The 14,573-nt window shown below is 40.8% G+C and overlaps 1 protein-coding gene across 4 annotated transcripts in view; it reads left to right on the plus strand.

Moving 5' to 3' along the window:
- Positions 1 to 14,573, plus strand: part of LOC128648386 (von Willebrand factor A domain-containing protein 5A) — a 201,716-nt gene that overhangs the window by 71,412 nt on the left and 115,731 nt on the right. For all 4 annotated transcript variants that reach the window (XM_053700994.1, XM_053700993.1, XM_053700995.1 and 1 more), the window contains exon 4: positions 4,463 to 4,685. In XM_053700994.1, the coding sequence (XP_053556969.1) occupies positions 4,463 to 4,685 (223 nt within the window). The remainder of the gene's footprint in view (positions 1 to 4,462; positions 4,686 to 14,573) is intronic.

Below are 14,573 nucleotides of genomic sequence, written 5' to 3' on the forward strand. Positions count from 1 at the left end.
CTCTCACATCTAGAACCTGCTTAGTGTGATAAAAAGCTCTCAAGGTAAAATTTACCTTTATTAAAAAAAAAATAGGGACCTTACAGTACTGATGAGACATCTTAGATCATCTCACCAGAGCAGAGAGCTTTAGGTCATCTCACCAGAGCAGAAAACTTTAGATCATCTCACCTGAGCAGATAGCTTTAGATCATGTCATCTGAGCAGAGGACTATTAGATCATCTCACCAGAGCCGAGAGCTTTAGATCATCTCACCAGAGCAGAGAGCTTTAGGTCATCTCACCAGAGCAGAAAACTTTAGATCATCTCACCTGAGCAGATAGCTTTAGATCATGTCATCTGAGCAGAGGACTATTAGATCATCTCACCAGAGCCGAGAGCTTTAGATCATCTCACCAGAGCAGAGAGCTTTAGATCATCTCACCAGAGCAGATAGCTTTAGATCATCTCACCAAAGCTGAGAGAGCTTTACATCATCTCGCCAAAGCAGAAAGCTTTATATCATCTCACCAGAGCAGAGAGTTTTAGATAATCTCACCAGAGTAGAGAGCTTAAGATCATCTCACCAGAGCAGAGAGATTTATATAATTTTGCCAGAGCAGAGAGTTTTATATTATCTTGCCAAAGCAGAGAGTTTTAGATCATCTCACCAGAACAGAGAGCTTAATATTATCTCACCAGAGCAGAGAGCTTAAGATCATCTTACCAGAGCAGAGAGATTTATATCATCTTGCCAGAGCAGAGAGTTTTATATCATCTCTCCAAAGCAGAGAGTTTTATATCATCTCTCCAAAGCAGAGAGTTTTATATCATCTCGCCAGAGCAGAGAGTTTTAGATCATCTCACCAGAACAGAGAGCTTAATATTATCTCACCAGAGCAGAGAGCTTAAGATCATCTCTCCAGAGCAAAGAGTTTTATATCATCTCGCCAAAGCAAAGAGTTTTATATCATCTCGCCAGAGCAGAGAGTTCTAGTTCATCTCGCCAGAGCAGAGAGCTTTAGATCATCTCACTATAGCTGAGAGCTTTAGATCATCTCACCAGAGCAGAGAGCTTTAGATCATCTCGCCAGAGCAGAGAGCTTTAGATCATCTCGCCAGAGCAGAGAGCTTTAGATCATCTCGCCAGAGCAGAGAGCTTTAGATCATCTCGCCAGAGCAGAGAGCTTTAAATCATCTCACCAGAGCAGAGAGCTTTAGATCATCTCACTATAGCTGAGAGTTTTAGATCATCTCGCAAAGCAGAAAGCTTTCGATCATCTTGCCAGAACATATAGTTTTAAATCATCTTCCCAAAGCTGAGAGAGCTTTAGATCATCACGGCAAAGCAGAAAGGTTTATATCATCTCGCCAGAGCAGAGAGTTTTAGATCATCTCTCCAGAGCAGAGAGCTTTAGATCATCTCGCCAGAGCAGAGAGCTTTAGATCATCTCACCAGAGCAGAGAGCTTTAGATCATCTCACCAGAGCAGAGAGCTTTAGATCATCTCGCCAGAGCAGAGCGTTTTAGATCATCTCGCCAGAGCAGAGAGCTTTAGATCATCTCTCCAGAGCAGAGAGCTTTAGATCATCTCTCCAGAGCAGAGAGCTTTAGATCATCTCGCCAGAGCAGAGAGTTTTAGATCATCTCACCAGAGCAGAGAGTTTTAGATCATCTCACCAGAGCAGAGAGCTTTAGATCATCTCACCAGAGCAGAGAGTTTTAGATCATCTCACCAGAGCAGAGAGCTTTAGATCATCTCACCAGAGCAGAGAGTTTTAGATCATCTCACCAGAGCAGAGAGCTTTAGATCATCTCGCCAGAGCAGAGAGCTTTAGATTCTCCAGCTTGGAGACAAAATGTAGTACAGACTTCACAAAGGCTAAACTCACTGAATTTTCAAAAGAAAAAGGGTGGAACTCCCCAGCATGGCGAGGTCTCTCTCACTTATGTATGTGAAGCAGAGGCAAGCCCAGTGCAGTATAGCCCTGCATGACATGAGAGTTTTATTACACTTTGTGCTTTGTATTTTATATTACTTTACGCTTCAGATTGAGTCCTTTCAGTATTAATACATTGAAACTTTGCACTTTCTCATTTGTAATTTAATAAATTTTAATTTTGATTTAGCAGTGATTTTACACATTCTGATTATGCTTTTAAAATGTCTGTGTTACTTTCATACTTTCTATAAAATTACATTGCACTTTGTGTTTGTTCCATTGTAAACTGACAGTTTCGGAAAGTGTGTGTGTGGGGGGGGGGGGGGGGGGCAGGGCAGTTCCCTGGCTGAACAGGGGGGTTCCCAGGGTTTGTCTGAAGCTCTCTCACCAGTCTTGTGACATTTTCTAAGCATTTTAAACGAGCTGGTCTCACTGATTTGTCTCGCCAGCTATATGCAGGTGAAGTTTGCTCAAAATTAACAATACACTTACTCCCGAAGGCAGAACATGCTGTGATCTGAGATGTCATTGCAGAAAATGCAGCACGTCTGCAGAAAGAATTGGGCACATGCAGAAACTATTGGCTTTTTTGCTTTGCAGCGCTGCTCTTTCCTAAAACAGAACTGTGCTCTGGCTGCACTGGGTAAGTTTTCCTTAACATAATGTATCCAGTACAAAGTGCTGTTTGAAGAGAACAGTCAAATATGGTGCAGGGCTGCAAAGCAGCAGTGCATTTATTGTTGACTGGCACTCAGTGATTTTTTCCCAAGATATTTTAAAAACTTAACAAAATTTATTGTCTGCAGCTAATTTGCAATGCAATTTTCAACTGCTGCACTATAATATAAAACTTTAAAAAAATTTTATTCTTCAGTTAATCAACACATTGCAATTGAACTGGTGCTTTAATGTAACTGCCTAATTTAAAAACATTTTGTATTTCAAAATGATCTGATGAAAATGTTTCACTAAAAGAATCTCATTGCAGAAAGTGAAAAAGTTCTACAACTGGGCACATATTTTAATTAACAGAATAGTAATATATACTAAAATACAGACAAAAGCAAGTTAAATTGTAGTGAAAACATTTCAGTTTAATTTGGAATTGATGCAAACTGAGCTTTTATATCAGCCCCAGGGGTTCTCCAGTTACCTTCTCTCTCCCATGTGAAATATTATATCCCAGAGAGCTGTCATCTCTCTGGAATTTCCAAGTTCCTCCCCTTTTCATAGAAAATTTAGTGAGTTCTACCCCTGTGAAGTCAGCACTTTAATCTTTTTCCAGACTAGAGAATGTTTGATTATCTGGCCCATAGAAAGTAATGACGCTCTGTGGAAAACCGAAGCTGATCGTTTTTCAGTTTTAATTTAAAGGGATACTTAACCAAAATTATGTTTTTCGTGATTTAGATAGAACATGCAATTTTAAGCAACTTTCTTATTTATTCCTATTATAGGTACTGGCTGCACTAGTTAGAGAGGGAGGGTTAGAGAGCTGTTTGTGAGGGATCAGGAAAGTTGGAGGGTGAGGGAGGATCCTACACTGCAGAACATATTAAAAGATATAAAAAAAATATTTAATTTAAAAAAAGCCTTCAGTTTTCACACTGTCTGCCAGTACCTAAGATGGGGGTGACCAGTGGGGGATGAGGGAGGGAAGGGAGCTGTTTGGGAGGGATCAAGTAGGGATTGAGGGTGGGAAGTGTCAGGTGGGAGGGTAATCTCTACACTATAAAGTTAAAATTAACCTTACAAGCTACCTGATTAAACCATTCATTGCCGGGAATAATAAGTGTAATGTGCAGCTGCAATTAGCAGCCTTCTAATTAACAAAAAGCAATAGCAAAGCCATACATGTCTGCTATTTCTGAACAAAGGGGATCCCAGAGAAGCTTATTATGTAAATTATTACAGCGAGAAACTCAAAGTTTGTGAAAAAGTTAAACTTTTTTTCTTAATTTGATCGCATTTGGCGGTGAAATTATAGCATGCAATATACCAAAATGGGCCTAGATTAATACCTTGGGTTGTCTACTTAAATATAAATATGACAGGTAAATAAAAAAACATAAACAAGGCTCTATTACGTTCTTCTCTGAAAGTCCCGGTAGTGAAGAGGTTAAATAAATATTTTATAGGGCTATTACAACACCATATTTTTAGCATATTGTACAACGTTTTGCAAATTAAGAGCAGTTATGGGATACACCTTTTGAAAAGCCTAATAAAATACATGTTCCTGGTGTCCTTTGCTGTGTCCAATTATGGGTAGATGTAAATAAACTTTTGATCTAAGCTAACCAATCACTGTGTAGAATGTTCCAGGCTCAGGTAAATGTCCCCTAACTATTTTCCAGCAATGGCAGGTAAGATACAATAACTATATATATTACAATATGTTTTGTTTCCCTTAATTAAACATTTTACTAGGAGTTGTTAAATTTAATGTCCATTTAAAATGGCAGATGTCTACTTAGGGCCTGGGGAAAAATGTTTGCACAAAATGTAATTCACCTCTCTGTATATGTGTTTATCTCAGGCTCACAAAACCTATGATGAAGCCATTAAGCAGGGTCAGCAGGCCTTCCTGTTGGAGGAGGATCAGAGCTCTGCTGACATCTTTACCTGCACTGTGGGGAATTTGCCACCTGGTGAGGAGGCTGAAGTGACGCTGAGCTATGTGCGTGAGCTACCGCTGGAGGCTGATGGCGCTGTGCGCTTTGTGCTGCCGGCCGTTCTCAACCCTCGTTACACCCCAAAAGGTACAGTACAGGGGGATATTTCCAACATACTATTAACAAAAAAATTAAAGACAAAATAAGCAGATTTCCTACATTAATGTTTGTTAAAGCAAATTAGTACCATTGTTTTTTTTTTTATCTATTTTTTTATGCTAAACATACTTTGTATTCAGATTAAATATTGTTATTATTTTACTTTGTGTTCAATCTATTTAGATTTGGTAAACTTTCGCCTAGATTACGAGTTTTTGTCGGTAAGGCTTGCGGTGCTAACGAGCCTTTTTTTCTCACCGCTCACTTAAGACAACGCTCTTATTACGAGTTTTCTGCAAGCCGGCGTTAGCCTCAGAAAAGTGAGCATTGAGCAAAATTTAGCTCCACATCTCACCTCAATACCAGCGTTGCTTAAGTCAGCGGTGAGCTGGTGTAACGTGTTCGTGCACGATTTCCCCATAGGAAACAATGGGGCTGAGCTGGCTGAAAAAAAGTTAGGGGGGTGTTAGGGTTAGACTTAGGTTTAGGGGTTAATACATTTATTATAGTGGTGGCGACGTTGGGGGCGGCAGATTAGGGGTTAATAAATGTAGGTAGGTGTCGGCGATGTTATGGACGGCAGATTAGGGGTTAATATTTTTTAACTAGTGTTTGCGAGGCGGGAGTGCGGCGGTTTAGGGGTTAATATATTTATTACAGTGGTGGTGATGTCCGGTCGGCAGATTAGGGGTTAAAATGTTTAGTTAAGTGTTTGCGATGTGGGGGGGCCTCGGTTTAGGGGTTAATAGGTAGTTTATGGGTATTAGTGTACTTTTTAGCACTTTAGTTAAGAGTTTTATGTTACGGCGTTAGCCCATAAAACTCTTAACTACTGACTTTTAAATGTGGTAGGAGTCTTGACAGGAGAGGGTGTACCGCTCACTTTCTCCAAGACTCGTAATACCGGCGTTAGGAAAATCCCATAGAAAAGATAGGTTACGCAATTAACGTAAGGGGATTTGCGGTATGCTCGAGTCGCGGACAAAAAGTGAGCAGTACACCTGTACCTGCCAGACTCGTAATACCAGATGATCACAGCTGGAGAATTGCAGAAGTAAGTTGCATCTTGGGGTCAGAAAGTCTTTAAAACTACAATCCAATGCCACCTACATCACCGCAAATTGTTTGGAAGGGTTTCAAGAAAAAAGCCTCTACTCTCATCCTGAAGTGTCTTCAGTTTGGAACTTCAAATAGGATCGGGTTCTATGGTCTGAAGAAACCAAAATAGAGCTTTTTGGCAATAAACACCAAAGGTGGGCTTGGCACACACAGAGAGGTATACAAACGTAATCTACTCGCCGCTGCAGATCCAGAATAACGCTATGATCTGACGGTCGAACGGAAGTAGGACTAAACCACTGTCACTCAACTGGGGGGTGCAGGCTGAAAACGGCCAAAGAAAGTCGAGCAAGAAATTGAAAAAACAAAAAAGGAACAGCCGCACAACAAGAGGCACCAGCAAAGAGGGCTGCATAAAAATCAAAAACCTTTATTGGCACATCATTAAAACAAAAGTATGTGGCAATCAAACAGAGAGGTAGCCATATGGAAAAGTACCTCATGCCCACGGTTAAATATGGTGGTGGCTCTTTAATGTTTTGGGGCTGTTTTTCTTCCAGAGGACCTAGACATTTTGATGTAGCGTATCATGTCCGCTGCACATCAATAAATGCCGACAGCATACGCTGTTGGCATTTCTCATTGCACCAGCAGTTCTTGTGAACTGTTGGTGCAATGCCGCCCCCTGCAGATTTGCAGGCCACTAGCAGGGGGTGTCAATCAACCCGATCGTATTTGATCGGGTTAATTTCTGTCCGCGGCCCCAGAACAGGCTGACCAGTTATAGAGCTGCGGTCTAAACGCTTGAGCGGAAACAAGGGGAACAGGGGCCTTTTGGCCCATGTTAAATCTACCCCATGGTCAGATCCCTTGCCATATATTCTCCAACCTCATCAGGCATTATAGGAGACGACTCAGAGCTGTTATTTTGGCAAAGGGAGGTAGCACAAAATATTGAATAAAAGGGTGGCAACATTTGTGCCACACAAATATTTTTTATTTATTTTTTATTTTTATTTTTTTTGGCTAAACTTGTGTTGTGTTTCCAATTGTTTGATATCCATGAGAGCAGAGTATTCGTGTGTATTTTATTTTAACAAAAGATCAAAAGGTTAAACAATAAAGACAATTTTTCACAGTCTTCTTTGCTCATATTTACCAAGGGTGCCAATATTAGTGAAGGGCACTGGGTAAATGTATGTATATATATATGTATATACAGTGTGTGTGCATATATATATATATATATATATATATATATTTTTACAGTATGTATAATGTTATCCTATAATATAAAAGGCCAAGTGTGTTAGTCCGAAGCTGTCATGCGCAGTAGAGACTGCGCAAGGACAAACACACCTGGCCTTCACCAGACTGACCTGGCATCTGATTCTGGGCTGACCGGGGGTGATGGGGTCGGGGCCAGACATGACGTGGGTGGGGCCAGGCATGATGCGGGCGGGGTTGTGCATGACATGGGCGGGGCGGACATGAGAGAGCTCAAAAGAGGGGGGATAGAGAGAGAGAAAAGAGGAGGGTATAGAGAGAGACAGCAAAAGAGAGGGGGAAGGGAGAGTAAAAGAGGGGAGATAGAGAGAGCAAAAGAGAGGGGGAGAAAGAGGAGAGAGAGAGCAAAAGAGAGGGGAGAGAGAGCAAAAGAGGGGAGAGAGCGTAAAAGAGAGGTGGGAAAAAGAGAGGGGGGAGAGAGAGAGCAAAAGAGAGGGGAGAGAGAGAGCGCAAAAGGGAGAGGGAGAGAGAGAGACCAAAAAAATGGGGGGAGAGCGCAAAAGAGAGGGGAGAGAGAGATTGTGCATAACAGAGGGGGGGAGAAGGGGGAGAGAGAGAGAGCAAAAGAGAAAGGTGAGAGAGAGCAAAAGAGAGGGGGGAGAGAGAGCAAATGAGAGGGGGAGAGAGAGCAAGCTAGAGGGGGTAAAGAGAGCAAAAGAAAGGGGGGATAGAGACAGCAAAAGAGAGGGATAGAGAGAGCAAAAGAGGGGGGGAAGAGAGCAAAGAGAGGGTGAGAGAGCAAAAGAGAGGGGTAGAGAGAGAGAGCAAAAGAGAGGGGGGATAGAGAGAGGAAAAGAGAGGGAGAGAGACAGCAAAAGAGAGGGGGAGAGAGAGAGAGCAAAAGAGAGGTGGAGAGAAAGAGAGGGGGAGAGAGACAGCAAAAGAAAGGGGGGAAAGCCAAATAAAGGGGGGAGAGAGAGAGCAAAAGAGAGGGGGAAAGACAGCAAAAGAGAGGGGGAAATAGAGCAAAAGAGGAGGGATAAAGAGAGCAAAAGAGAGGGGGTGAGAGCGCAAAAGAGAGGGAGGAAAAGAGAGGGGGAGATAGAGAGCAAAAGAGAGGGGAAGTGAGAGAGCAAAAGAGAGGGGGAGAGAGAGAGCAAAAGAGAGTGGGAGAGAGAGAGCAAAAGAGAGGGGGAGAGAGAGAGCAAAAGAGAGGGGGGAGACAGAGCAAAAGAGAGGGGGGAGACAGAGCAAAAGAGAGGGGAGACAGAGCAAAAGAGAGGGGGGAGAGAGCAAAAGAGAGGGGGGAGAGAAAGAGCAAAATAGAGAGAGAGAGGGAGAGAGAGAGCAGAAGAGAGGGGCAGATAGAGCTAAAGAGAGGGGGAGAGAGAGAGCAAAAGAGAGGGGGGAGAGAGAGAGAGCAAAAGAGAGGGGGGAGAGTGAGAGCAAAAGAGAGGGGGTAGAGTGAGAGCAAAAGAGAGGGAGAGAGAGAGAGCAAAAGAGAGGGGAGACAGAACAAAAGAGAGGGGAGAGAGAGCAAAAGAGAGGGGGGAGAGAGAGCAAAATAGAGAGGGAGAGAGCAAAAGAGAGGGGGGAGAGAGAGAGCAGAAGAGAGGGGCAGAGAGAGCAAAAGAAAGGGGGGATAGAGAGAGAGCAAGGGGGGGATTGGCTTTACTGCAAAAAATGGCCCGTGTACACAGGCTTTAGGGCTAGTATTTAATAATTCAATAATGCACCTAAAGATTAGTTATTTTTCATGTGCGCTAACCCGACACTGCATTAGACCTAAATCAAGAGCCCAGAAGTGCATTACACATATTTTACATTCCTATGTTCTTCACATAGAAAATGTTTTTAACTTTTATTATTACATATATATTTATTTCATGTAATTGGCAAGAGTCCATGAGCTATTGACGTATGGGATATACAATCCTACCAGGAAGGGCAAAGTTTTCCAAACCTCAAAATGCCTATAAATACACCCCTCACCACACCCACAATTCAGTTTTACAAACTTTGCCTCCTATGGAGGTGGTGAAGTAAGTTTGTGCTTAGATTCTACGTTGATATGCGCTTCTCAGCATTTTAAAGCCCGATTCCTCTCAGAGTACAGCGAATGTCAGAGGGTTGTGAAGGGAGTATCACCTATTGAATGCAATGGTTTTCCTCACGGGAGATCTATTTCTTAGGTTCTCTGTTATCGGTCGTAGAGATTCATCTCCTACCTCCCTTATTTAGATCGACGATATACTCTCATATTCCATTACCTCTACTGATAACTGTTTCAGTACTGGTTTGGCCATGTGGACGGGTGTTTTTTGGTAAGTAGGTTTTCATTACTTAAGACACTCTCAGCTTGGCACTTTATGTATTAAATATAAAGTTCTAAATATATGTATTGTACTTATATTTGCCATGAGTCAGGTTTATGTATATTTCGTTTTGCAGACTCTCAGTTTCATATTTGGGAAAAGCATATTTATGAAAATATTTTTTCTTACCTGGGGTATAGTCGTTTTTCTATTCTATTTCTATTTTTTTCATAAAATTTTGCGGGCAAAATTAGGCTCGCGAGGGCGCAAAATGCTGAAGTTTATTGCGTCATTCTTGGCGCAAGAATTTTTTTGGCGAGAAGTTGTGTCTGATGACGCAAATTCGTAATTTCCGGCTTCTTAGTTAACGGCGAGTTCCTTGCACAAGGTTGCGTCTTCAATGACGCGAGTGTGTCATTTCCGGATGTTGTTAGTGCCCAAAAAAATTTCAGTTACGTTGTGCGTCATACTTGGTGCCAAATAATTTCATTATTTAAAACCCCATTCCTATGTGCCTCTTGCCTTTTTCTATGTTAATTTCTATGTAATTTTGCTTTATATGTTGTTTTTTCTCTTACATTTGCAAGATGTCTCAATCTGATCCTGTCTCAGAAACCACTGTTGGAACCCTGCTGCCTGATAACAGTTCTACCAAAGCTAAGTGCATTTGATGTAAATTTGTGGAGATTATATCTCCAGCTGTGGTATGTAATAGCTGTCATGATAAGCTTTTACATGCAGGGAATGTGTCCATCAGTAATAGTACTATGCCTGTTGTTCCTTCAACATCTAATGTACAAGATATACCTGTGAATATAAAAGATTTTATTGCTGATGCGATTCAGAAGGCTTTGTCTGCCATCCCGCCTTCTAATAAATGTAAAAGGTCTTTTAAAACTTCTCATAAAGTTGATGAAATTTCAAATGACCGACAACATACTGAATTATCCTCTTCTGACGAGGATCTATCTGATTTAGAAGATCCTTCTTCAGATATTGACACTGACAATATTACTAATTTATTTAAAATGGAGTATATTCGTTCCTTGTTAAAAGAAGTGTTGATTACATTGGATATTGAGGAAACCAGTCCTCTTGATATTAAAACTAGTAAACGTTTAAATTCTGTTTATAAACCTCCTGTGGTTACTCCAGAGGTTTTTCCAGTTCCTGATGCTATTTCTGATATGATTTATAAGGAATGAAATAGGCCTGGTACTTCTTTTATTCCTTCTTCAAGGTTTAAAAAATCGTATCCTTTGCCAGCAGATAGATTGGAGTTTTGTGAAAAGATCCCCAAAGATGATGGGGCTATTTCTACTCTTGCCAAACGTACTAATATTCCTATGGAAGATAGTACTTCTTCTAAAGATCCTTTAGAAGAGGAAACTTGAATCTTATCTAAGGAAAGCTTATTTGTATTCTGGCAATCTTCTCAGGCCTGCCATTTCTATGGCTGATGTTGCAGCTGCATCAACTTTTTGGTTGGAAAGTTTAGCGCATCAGGAAATGGATCCTGATTTATCTATTATTGTTCGCTTGCTTCAACATGCTAATCATTTTATCTGTAATGCCATTTTTGATATCATCAAAATTGATTTTAAATGTATGTCTTTAGCTATTTTGTGGCTCAAATATTGGAATGCTGACATGGTATCTAATTCTAGATTACTATCTCTTTCTTTCCAAGGTAATAAGTTATCTGGTTCTCAGTTGGATTCAATTATTTTAACTGTCACTGGGGGGAAGGGAGTTTTTTTGCCTCAGGATAAAAGACCTAAGGGTAAATCTAAAGCTTCTGTTTTCGTTCCTTTCGACAAAATAAGGAACAGAAACCTAATCCTTCCCCCAAAGAATCTGGTTCCAATTGGAAACCTTCTTCAAGTTGGAGTAAATCCAAACCGTTTAAGAAACCAAAGCCAGCCCCCAAGTCTGCATGAAGGTGCGGCCCTCATTCCAGCTTAGCTGGTAGGGGGCAGATTAAGATTCTTCCAAAACATTTGGGCAGATTCTGTCCAAAATCAATGGGTTCAGAGTATTGTCTCTCAAGGGTATCGAATAGGATTCAGAGTAAGACCTCCTGTGAGAAGATTTTTTCTCTCACGCATCCCAGCAAATCCAGTAAAGGCTCAGACTTTTCTGAAGTGTGTTTCAGACCTGGAGTTTTCAGGGGTAATCATACCAGTTCCGTTTCAGTAACAGGGTCTGGGGTTTTATTCAAATATATTCATTGTCCCAAAGAAAGAAAATTCATTCAGGCCAGTTCTGGATCTGAAAATTTTGAATCGTTATGTAAGAGTGCCATCTTTCAAAATGGTGACTATAAGGACTATTCTGCCTTTTGTTCATCAAGGGCATTATATGTCCGCAATAGACTTACAGGATGCATATCTTCATATTCCGATTCATCAAGACCATTATCAGTTTCTGAGATTCTCTTTTCTAGACAAGCATTACCAATTTGTCGCTCTTCCGTTTGGCCTAGCGACAGCTCCTAGAATCTTTTCAAAGGTTCTCGGTGCCCTACTCTCTGTAATCAGAGAACGGGGTATTGCAGTATTTCCTTATTTGGACAATATCTTGGTACTAGCTCAGTCTTTACATTCTGCACGAATCAACTAGTGTTGTTTCTTCAAAGACATGGTTGGAGGATCAATTTATCAAAAAGTTCTTTGATTCCTCAGACAAGGGTCACCTTTTTAGGTTTCCAGATAGATTCAGTATCCATAACAGACAAGAGACAATTAAAATTGGTTTTAGCTTATCGGAACCTTCAGTCTCAGTCATTCCCTTCAGTGGCTATGTGCATGGAAGTTTTAGGTCTCATGACTGCAGCATCGTTTTCATATGAGACCTCTCCAGCTTTGTATGCTGAACCAATGGTGCAGGGATAATACAAAGATATCACAATTAATATCCTTAAATCCCAATGTTTGACTCTCTCTGACTTGGTGGTTAGATCACCATTGTATAGTTCAAGGGGCCTCTTTAGTTTGTCCAACCTGGACTGTGATCACAACAGATGCAAGTCTTTCAGGTTGGGGAGCTGTCTGGGGATCCCTGACAGCACAAGGGGTTTGGAATCCTCAAGAGGTGAGGTTACCAATCAATATTTTAGAACTCTGTGCTATCTTCAGAGCTCTTCAAGTGTGTCCTCTGTTGAAGAGAGAACCATTCATTTGTTTTCAGACAGACAATATCACAACTGTGGCATATGTCAATCATCAGGGTGGGACTCGCAGTCCCCAAGCCATGAAAGAAGTATCTCGGATACTTGCTTGGGCAGAATCCAGCACCTGTCTAATTTCTGCGGTTCATATCCCAGGTATAGACAATTGGGAAGCGGATTATCTCAGCCGTCAGACTTTACATCCGGGGGAGTGGTCGCTCCATCCAGATGTGTTTTCTCAGATTGTTTAGATGCGGGGTCTTCCAGAAATAGCTCTGATGGCTTCCCATCTAAACAAGAAACTTTCCAGGTACCTGTCCAGGTCCAGGGATCCTCCAGGGATCCTCAGGCGGAGATGCGTTAGCAGTTCCTTGGTGTTACCAACTTGCTTATATCTTCCCGCCTCCAGTTCTTCTTCCAAAAGTGATCTCCAAAATCATCATGGAACAATCGTTTGTGTTGCTGGTAGCTCCAGCATGGCCTCACAGGTTTTTGTATGCAGATCTTGTCCGGATGTCCAGTTGCCAACCTTAGCCGCTTCCATTAAGGCTAGACCTTCTGTCTCAAGGTCCGTTTTTTTCTATCAGGATCTCAAATCATTACATTTGAGGGTATGGAAATTAAACGCCTAGTGCTTAGTCATAGAGGTTTCTCTGACTCAGTGATTAATACTATGTTACAGGCTCGTAAATCTGTTTCTAGGAAGATTTGTTATCGAGTTTGGAAGACTTATATTTCATCGTGTTCTTCTCATAAATTCTCCTAGCATTCTTTTAGAATTCCTAGAATTTTACAGTTTCTTCAGGATGGTGTGGATAAAGGTTTTCCTTAAAGGGACAAATCTCGGCTCTTTCTGTTTTATTTCACAGAAAGATTGCTAAGCTTCCTGATATTCACTGTTTTGTACAGGCTTTGGTCCGTATCAAGCCTGTCATTAAATCAATCTCTCCTCATTGGAGTCTTAATTTGGTTTTGAAGGCCTTACAGGCTCCTCCTTTTGAGCCTATGCATTCTTTGGACATTAAACTACTTTCTTGGAAAGTGTTGTTCCTTTTGGCTATCTCTTCTGCTAGAAGAGTTTCTGAATTATCTGCTCTTTCTTGTGAATCTCCTTTTCTGATTTTCCATCAGGATAAGGCAGTTTTGCGGACTTCATTTAAATTCTTGCCTAAGGTTGTGAATTCTAACAACATTAATAGAGAAATTGTTGTTCCTTCTTTGTGTACTAATCCTAAGAATTATTTGGAGAAATCCTTACATTCTTTGGATGTGGTTAGAGCTTTGAAATATTATGTTGAAGCTACTAAAGATTTCCGGAAGACTTCTAGTCTATTTGTTATCTTTTCTGGTTCTAGGAAAGGTCAGAAGGCTTCCGCCATTTCCTTAGCATCTTGGTTAAAGCTTTAGATTCATCAGGCTTATTTGGAGTCGGGTCAGGCCCCACCTCAGAGAATTACAGCTCATTCTACTAGGTCAGTCTCCACGTCGTGGGCTTTTAAGAATGAAGCTTCAGTTGATCAGATTTGCAAAGCAGCAACTTGGTCTTCTTTGCATACATTTACTAAATTCTACCATTTTGATGTATTTGCTTCTTCGGAAGCAGTTTCAGGCAGCTGTTTCAGTTTGATTCCTCTGCTTATGTTTTAAGGTTTTTTTTTCATTTATGAGAAAAACTTATTTTTTTATATACATGTGATAATGTTAATGTAAAATAGATATCTATATATCTATAGTAATAGAAATACAGGCATAAGTAAATACACACACATACATAAATAAATAAATATGTATTTACATTGAAATTTACATTATCCTGTATGTGAAGAACATATGAATGTTAAAGGGACATTCCAGCCAGAATTGGAATCCACATGGATGCATTTCAGTTTTTAATAGAAACACTTTTGTTATATACATTGTATTAGCAAAAATGCATCTAATAAAAGCTGTTTCAAAAGTGTATTTAAGTATGCACTGTGCACCAGCATTTTAATTACAGCACATGCTTAGAGAGCCTAAGGTGCTTGTACCATCTTTTAATGACTTCATTTGTTAATTGCTGACATGATACAAACCCCACTTGTGCTCTGAGCAGCTGCAGTAATT

Source organism: Bombina bombina, chromosome 2, assembly GCF_027579735.1.
Source record: "Bombina bombina isolate aBomBom1 chromosome 2, aBomBom1.pri, whole genome shotgun sequence".
Classification (NCBI taxonomy): domain Eukaryota; kingdom Metazoa; phylum Chordata; class Amphibia; order Anura; family Bombinatoridae; genus Bombina; species Bombina bombina.